At 40.7% G+C, this 9,148-nt stretch overlaps 1 non-coding gene and 1 gene segment (V, D, J or C); one reads left to right on the top strand and one right to left on the bottom strand.

Moving 5' to 3' along the window:
• The first annotated feature begins 742 nt into the window (after nucleotides 1-742).
• Nucleotides 743-5,336, top strand: LOC137799634 (Ig kappa chain V-II region 2S1.3-like). The segment is given in 4 exon segments: nucleotides 743-1,045; nucleotides 3,493-3,687; nucleotides 4,300-4,449; nucleotides 5,003-5,336. Coding segments are annotated over 4 exon segments (564 nt in total).
• A 3,648-nt stretch (nucleotides 5,337-8,984) lies between these two features.
• On the bottom strand, nucleotides 8,985-9,057 carry trnat-ugu (transfer RNA threonine (anticodon UGU)). Its single transcript has one exon. It is a non-coding gene; the product is annotated as a tRNA-Thr (tRNA).
• Nucleotides 9,058-9,148: the final 91 nt, after the last annotated feature.

The following is a 9,148-nucleotide window of genomic DNA, read 5'->3' on the forward strand; positions in this document are numbered from 1 at the left end:
TTAACGGTGGTCAAGAAAGTGCAGATAGTGCAGGCGGAGGTGTCTGGTTCATTGTTTAATTATTAGGGCAGAGGCACCATCAAACTGTCTAAATACTGTCACACAAGGGTTTCAGTCACTGCAATGTCTGTACCTTCCTGCACTCACGCACCTTAGCTCTCTCTGTAAGTTCCCTTTGTCTTCTGTTAACTTTGACTTTGTGCACACTCATATTGCACACTCATGTTGCACACTCATGAGGTAACAGCTTGATATGACACTCATAGTTTATTCGGTATTGTGGGCCGATTAGTCTCGACTTATACTACACACATTCAGTCTCACATTCTCACTTGAGTTTGTCCAGAGTTACATCGGTCTTCATTTGTTCTCATTTCTTTGTCTGTTGAGTATCATTGATCAGGGTTCCACTGCCGGTTGGTGAAAGAACATATTGTCAGGGAGGTTTCAACAAGGAAGTGGTACATCAGACTATCCCAAGTGCCCACCACATCCTGAAGGGAGGGTATTTGTATTTAAAATATGTTGTTTAGTTCTTATATTCTTAAATTCTTAGTTATTTAGTATGTTAGTTTATGCTGTTTGTGTTTGGATCTGTGGTTCTGCAATCGATCAGATCCTCCTATCCAGGTGGAATAAGCTATTCCCATGCAGCAGTTTGATATTTGGACTAGATTCTCCAGTTGTTATGGGAACCACCAGACCAGACCTGCAAACTCCATAAAGTGATACTCAAGTTTACTCCAAGTGTTGTGTTTGTGTTTCAGTTATAATAAAACACAAACATAAATAAATCAAATTAATAAAAAATATCGTCCTCAACAGTTTGTTTAAAAACTGTTTGAAGCTTGATAACAGTGCTCTTGTAAAGAAAGCGAAAGCGGGTACATACAAAGAGAGTGGGCCTTCAGTGGAAACGGTGGTTTTGCAGCTAAGACGGAAGTATGTGAGACCATTATGTCCTCGACATCAGGAACAGGAGGAAATAGCGATGAATAAAGACACAAAGAGATGAAGTCCCGCTGGATTGAGCACGTTCTTGTTGGTGAGTAATAAATGCATCCTTTTGGATAGAAAGACCTCGTAGGTTAAGAAAACTCATGTTTCACTAGATGGAGTCAGACCCACACGCTGACCATTACAATGACTGTCACACCTCGGAGGGTTTGTACTGCGGGATCGCAGACGCATGGTGCTGGTTTTTTTTGCTTCTTAATTTAATTTAACATCTAACATTTCCAATGTTGAATTGGAGCAAAGTGAGGATAATATAATAGTCATTGTTTAATTACATCGACAAAAGTGGATTACAGTTTTACAGACAAATAATATATATCGGCCATGACAGGGAAATGCAGCTATAAGAAAATATAGAGATTTAAAACGTGTTACTGAACATGTTGTTTAACTGGCTAACTTGGGATACACAGGAAGGAGGTCCGGACCTATCTCAGGTATGTATTATTATTGAGGACTCTGAAGAAATCTAGCCAAACTCATCTGGGTGTACATGGGTCTCTTCACGCGACAAGGAAAACTGTTGCGTGAAGAAAACATGAAAACTTCCATTGTGAATATGAAACTTTCAACCATTTATAGTAGAGGAGTCAGACCGGAGCTGGGGTTCGATCCCTTCAGCGCTCTCAATGTGGCCCAGAAAGAGGACTTCCTCTTGAAGCAAGTGGCATAGATTCAAGAATAGTTTATTGTCTTTATGTAACACAGGGGCACTTAACAAATTGCATTTATAGCCCATTTACTACAAAAGAAAGACAAAACAATGTTTTGCATTCGCTTTAAGAGAAATGTAAGCAGCAGCAACAAAAACAATTCAGCAGATAATATGGCCGACATCTGAGGATGAAAACATTGTCCATCAACTTTGACTGTGTTGGAGCTCATGACATAAACAGAGTCCACCTCCTCTTGTCCCTCTGGAGTCTCTCTCTTCTCTCCTGAAGTCCACCTGTCGAGTGCAGCCTGCTGAATCCAGGCCTCTGAGGACGTGGGACATTACGAACCTGAAAACTACTGGTGTTGCTCTCTTTGGGGTGCCCGATACGCACAGGGTAACGAAGCCCCTTACAATCCAGCTCAGCTAAAAAGGCCACAAACACAATCTTTGAGTCTCACTAGTATTCCCCACAAGACGGTCGAAACAACATCAGCTTCAGCTGCATGCCCGTCCAATGTGGGGCTCGCTTCCACATCTCCACTGGAAGCAGCGCTCGTGTACAAGTGAGGCTTGCGGTCCAACAACATGTGTTCCTATTGGGAAATAAGCATCATGTGTTTATGTTGTTTTTTGCAAAACATTTTAGTTGCCTCTTTTGTGTCCATGCAGCAATGTATTGTATTTATTATTCTTTGCTTTAAGGGCAAAGTACCAGGGTTACATAGAAACTTACCTGCCAATGTACCGCTGCAAATCACAACTATGCTGGGCGAAGTGCACACAAAGGCTAAAGCGTATACTAAAGCGTTAGGAGAAAGGGGAACTGTAACCTTGCTTGCTCAGCTAAACATTTTGTTCAATAGTATGACAAAGTTACTTTCCCACATTCACTGCTGCTCTGCAGCGCCGTGTCCCCATCCAGTGTTTAGGGTTTCACTGTGGCTCCAACAGGCAGATGACGTGCTTTTGATCTTCCCATGGCTCTCAAGAGACTCAAACGATACTACTTCCTGTTGATCATGTGACAATGGCCCAGATGTTAGGGTAACAGTATTGAGTGATGTTGTTATGAACTTTTGATCAGAACATGAATTTTATGTCTAAATTGAAAATAAAGGCAAGACAAGTTTTCGTAGGATTTATTGTTTTTGATGGTGAGGTGTCGTGTTAGAGGGGGAGGGCAGTTCAAATCTCATTATTTCAGTGCTCTCGGTAAAAAATAATGATTTAGGTTTTAATTTTTACAAATTGTAATCAGGACAACATGCAGGAGAGCGTGCTTGATAATGTAATTTGTTATACAGATACTTGTCATGTATATTTATGAAATGTCCCGGGGACAAGGATAATGGCACCAATTCAGTGGAATAGCCCACATATGTTGTTAAGTAGCACTAGAAACTAGCTAACAACATTTCCTGAGATGGAACTGAACAGGGTGAAACAATACAGGATTGGATGATGCTTCACGGCCTCATGGGAGCACTGAGACCAGTTGAGACCACCTGACTTGAGATCGTTAGTTTCTACCTTTTCATCACCGGCTTCTGTTAAAAATGAATAGCTTTCTGTTGCTGTGTTGGTGGGTCTTATTATTACACACTATAAATAGTTCTGGAACGTCTAACAGATTTGATTCGTGACAATGGCTGTATAACAATGGAATTAAATGTTGTACAAGGAATCCAGACGAAGAATTCATGGTAGACAGAGAAAAGAGGGGGAAATAGGGTTGATCTCATAGGGTTGATCTCAGTTTAGTCTTAACTAAACTTAACGTTATTTGATAAAGTTGATGTTCATTTGCTCTACTGTAGGGTTTATGACCATGGCTGCTTTCTGGATGCTGCTGGTGCCTGCTGCTGAGGTCCAGCATGTCCAGTACGGTTCAAATGTCACCCTCGGCTGTAACATCTCCTACCTTTACGACACAACGTGGCTTCGGCACAACCCTGATCTCACCCCCACTGTGGTGCTCTGCGCCAGCCTCAGAGATGGACAACCAGTACAAGGTATACATGATCAAAATGCTGCTTTGAACACATATGGAACCATGAACAACTGAGCTCTACACACAACTGAGTTGGGCCTGTACTACAGGTGACATGGTAAATGGACTGTACTTATAAAATGCTTTTCTAGTCTTTCATCCACTAACAGCGCTTTTAATATCAATATTCACCCTTTCACACCCATTCGCACACTGATGGCAGGGGCTTCCATGCAAAATGCCAACAGCGCAGCAGGCCTATCTAGCCAGTGCAGGAACAGCCTGCAAGGGAAACTCAGGGTTTAGTACCTTGCCAAAGGACACATCGACATGGTTCTACCACTGAGCCACAGTAAATAAGACTATTTGAGTGGAAAATGTGGAATGAACCTGGGGGGTAATCTAACCTAAAACGAACACAACTTGAACATAACTCTGAGTGTTTGTAGGGAAGCCTTGGATAAGTAGAAGCTTATAACCTGACTCTTCATGAGATGCAGATGTTGAGGTTGAGTATACCTGCTTCTGTCCTCAGGAGACACATAGGCGTATTGTGGACGGTTGAGTTTGTAAGGTGGGACAACTTTGCAAGTTCTAATTACAGAAAATTGAGTATTACAACTTTTTTCCTCAGAGTGTCAGCTCAGCCCTCGATTCTCAGTGAGGTTGATGAACCGATCTCTGGCCTTGAGGATCACAAGAGTTGAGGAGAGAGACCTGGGGCTGTACTACTGTGTTGCCAATGTGAAACGTTTAACAGTTGGCAGAGGAACCGTGCTTCAAGGTAAGAAAGTGTACTATTGCATTGTGGTAACTAACTACACATGCTTAGATGTAGGCCGGCTTGTCGGGATTACAATGGCTTTGCCTCTTGTTGTTTCTCACACGAAGCCACAGGCAGCTGGGCTCTTTATTACCCAGGATAAAGGATTTGGCCTGCACATCCTCTATGTGGGAACTTCAGATTAAAATGTATTGGTCAGGTTCCCAAATTGCTAAAATAACAAATACGCTTTTTCTGGATTGGCTTGGCTGAATTCAACACAAAGGGGGCCAAGGGATGTCTACTCAATATATGAAATACAGACATGTAAGAATGCTAATCCAAATAGGAGATGTATGGTGTCAGAGTTTACCCTTCAATCTCGGTGAAGTCTAGAACACTGAAAGACTTATCATCACATGCAGCATATTACAACCTGAGGAGAAACAAAGCCGCTGCTTTATGGAAAAGTGTGATTACGTAGGATTTCATTTAATGAACAGTCAGTTCTCAAAAACATCTAGTATTTGTAATTTTAGCCTCAGCTTAATTTTCTCACTTTGTATTTCCTCAGTTTCATCTCCGGGTTCTTCTTGGTTTCTCTTTCCCCACTGGTACTGTGCGGTTGTGGGTTCTGCGCTGCTGATTATGATGCTGGCTGTGTGCATCACCCACTGCAAAGCAAAGCCAAACAAGAACACCAGCAACAAGACCTGCTCACAGTGCCCCAAAAGACAACACCAACGACAGCTAACGTAGTAGACCTTTTTCACAGGAGACATTTGAACATGTTCGAGCAGGAAACGCTTAATATCATTTATAAAGGCCCTAAAACAGCCAAATGCTGAATGATCTCAACACACCTGTGCGTTCCAAACTATGATGGCCAATAATAATCTGATCCAAAGGAGTGGGGAAAGTCTCGCTGTTGAACTACAGGAAATCAATTTTGAATGATTGTTCCTCACTAAATGCTAAATGTACAAGACGTTGCATGTCATTTCATCAGGTGGTGATACTCTGATCGTTCCAAGGGTTTATTATTAAGCAATAAGGTCCGAGAGGCAGTATTGTATCGTTCAATATTGTGCTGTTCAAGGTGTTGTTAGGCAATATAGATATAATATAGACATTATAAAAAGTATTAGTAAGCTGTCTTTCAACCCAACATAGTTTTAGACACCAAAAGTTGTGTATCGCATTTCAGTAGCGTTCAGTAAAAAGTCCCGTATGTGTTTGGCGTTGCCATGCAACGCCAAACACATACTGGACGCGCATACGGGACTATAAAACTCACGACCTGGTCACCAGGCCAGGTGGTTTACGCGCTCTCTCCCGCTAATTAGTCTGCTCTCAGAGCGTTAACTAGTCTCTCAGAGCGTTAACTTGCCTTTTAGAGTGTTAACTAGTTTCTCACAGCGTTAACTAGTCTGCTCTCAGAGCGTTAACTCGTCTCTCAGAGCGTTAACTAGTCTGCTCTCAGAGCATTAACTAGTCTCTCAGAGCATTAACTAGTCTGCTCTCAGAGCGTTAAGTACTCTCTCAGAGCGTTAACTAGTCTGCTCTCAGAGTGTTAACTAGTCTCTCAGAGCGTTAACTCGCCTCTTAGAGTGTTAACTAGTTTCTCACAGCGTTAACTAGTCTGCTCTCAGAGCGTTAACTTGTTTCTCAGAGCGTTAACTAGTATCTCAGAGCGTTAACTCGTCTCTCAGAGCGTTAAGTCGTTTCTCAGAGCGTTAACTAGTATCTCAGAGCGTTAACTCGTCTGTCAGAGCGTTAACTCGTCTCACAGAGCGTTAACTAGTATCTCAGAGCGTTAACTCGTCTGTCAGAGCGTTAACTAGTATTCAGAGTGTTAACTAGTATACCATAAGAGCATTAACTAGTCTCTCAGAGCGGTAACTAGTATCTCAGAGCGTTAACTAGTATCTCGGAGTGTTAACAAGTATCTGAGAGTGTTAACTAGTATACTATAAGAGTGTTAACTAGTCTCCCAGAGCGTTAACTAGTATCTCAGAGCGTTAACTGGTATCTCAGAGTGTTAACTAGTATACTATAAGAGCATTAACTAGTCTCTCAGTGCGTTAACTAGTATATCAGAGTGTTAACTAGTGTACTATAAGAGCGTTAACTAGTCTCTCTGAGCGTTAACTAGTATATCAGTGTTAACTAGTATACTATAAGAGCGTTAACTAGTCTCTCAGAGTGTTAACTAGTATCTCAGAGTGTTAGTATATCAGAGTGTTAACTAGTATACTATAAGAGCGTTAACTAGTCTCTCAGAGCGTTAACTAGTATCTCAGAGCGTTAACTGGTATCTCAGTGTTAACTAGTATAGTATAAGAGCATTAACTAGTCTCTCAGAGCGTTACCTAGTATATCACAGTGTTAACTAGTGTACTATACGAGCGTTAACTAGTCTCTCTGAGCGTTAACTAGTATATCAGAGTGTTAACCAGTATACTATAAGAGCGTTAACTAGTCTCTCAGAGCGTTAACTAGTCTGTTCTCTGGATCGTAAGCCGTATCAAGGTGGGACTGGACAGCAGGAACAGGGACCACTAACACATTATTCGCCGCTGACATTCTCATCGAAAGTCATTCCCCCCAAAATATCAAAGTTTACACGAAACATGTGTAAGCTATTATAGTGTGTACGTAAACAGCTAGGGCTTTTATTGTGGAGGGGAAACGGAAAGAGAGGAGGATTTCGTCGAGTGAAAAGGGAGACAAGAATAGAGTGGTTGCCGTCTTGTCTTACCTAACGGAGCAGCGTGTTGTTATTTTATTATTATAAAAGTACAGGCGCAAGAGAAACCCCCGCTAAACATGTTTGGTAAATGTCAAGCTGGAAATGACAACTAACGGTCGCGCAATTTAAATCTACCTGTTATTTTGAGCGCGCACTGATATGGACAGGCGGTAAACAGGCGGTACAGTACTTTATTGCCTGAATAAACTACCCCCCGTGACTCTCTCTCAACCAATCAGAATGCTTGATTTGATCTACCCGTATTATAATGATTGTTATGCAACATAGATTTGCAATCATAGCATAATATTGCCCGAAGAGGGACTTGAACCCTGGACCCTCAGATTTAAAGTCTAATGCTCGACCGACTGCGGCATCCAGGCTCAGACAAATAAATGAAATATGATAACATTTCATCAACATAACTTCATACCAACAATAATTGACGCTGGGCTGCCTATGTGCACATTTATGTTACTTCAGTGAATAACCAGAATAGAAACGAACACCCAATATATAAGATATATGAGTAACATCATGGTATTGTGCCTGGATATCTATCTGTAGATATCTTCAGAAAAAGTTTTTTCCATCCGGGTTTACGATGTATCTCAATTACTTATTAAGTGAAATACTGCTTCAACTACTAAAATACTGCTTCAACTGCTAAAATACTGCTTCAACTGCTGAAATACTGCTTCAACTCGTAGTAGATTTAGCAAATGTAATAACTAAATAATAATAACTAAATAATGTCAGCAATCACAAAATGTTGCTTTTTGTCTCATTTGTTCTGAATGATGAGAATATATATATATATATATATATATATATATATATATATATATATATATATATATATATATATATATATATATGTGTGTGTGTGTGTGTGTGTGTGTGTGTATTTGAACCCTAATCCTATGTACAAGGCATATATGTATTTTTGTCTATGGTCTGTGCATGAAGTGTAATATATCTGCCATTATTCACGTTGTACAATGAAACATATAGAATAAATAAAACACAAAGACTAACTAATTGGTTGTAAACTGCACTGCAGTGGCTCATTTGTTGTTGGCCATGTTGTATAACAACAGTGACCGATGTCCAATTGAAAGATCTCCTTAGTCCATTTACTCAAGTACTGCGGGTCCGTATGATTTTGAGGTATTGAACCACCACCGGAGGCAGGACCAACTCCAGACACACCCCATGGAAACCTCTCAGTGAGTGCAGCTTTCTATATATATATTGATAGTATAATAAAGCATTACATATAGATAATTCAAGTTTTCGCGCCTAATGTTAATTAAGGGAAAGTGGCAGAAATATAACTTTATATTCTCATTATTTTATTTAACTCTCCTAAAATTGATCGCTGCAGCAAATACGTTTGAAAATGTGCAACTTTTATTTCGAAGGCAAGCTGTTTCTGTTTACGACTCTCAATTTCCTTGTCTCAGTTTCCATTATTAAAGTTGGATAATGAAACAATCTGACGTTGGAAGTGCTCATTCGATGCGACAATAACACAGCAACAGCGGTCACTGCGTGAAGGCCGCATTGGCTAAACAATGACAAACTCGCACATCATTATCCCAAGTAGACCAATAAGATTAAATAATATCAAGTTACCACATATTACAATTGTCATGGAGTCATGCTATCAATGTTGCACTATTTTCTAGTTATCATATCGGGCTAACTGTTCGGTAAACTAATATTATTATTTTAAGCTCCCATAACGTATGCCGCGGAGGCACAGCAACTTGTCAATAACCCAAAAATAAAAATTATGTTCAGGCCCCAGCGAGATTTGAACTCGCGACCCCTGGTTTACAAGACCAGTGCTCTAACCCCTGAGCTATGGAGCCCATGTTAAACACGTATGACGTCATATTGAGCTAAATAGGGATCCACTCCAGCCGCAGAAGCGATTATTCTCTGAAAGCATGTCGGGAGGAC

This window comes from Clinocottus analis, unplaced genomic scaffold (genome assembly GCF_023055335.1).
Source record: "Clinocottus analis isolate CAN_PGR_092001 unplaced genomic scaffold, fCliAna1.0.p SCAF_37, whole genome shotgun sequence".
In the NCBI taxonomy this organism is placed as follows: Eukaryota; Metazoa; Chordata; class Actinopteri; order Perciformes; family Cottidae; genus Clinocottus; species Clinocottus analis.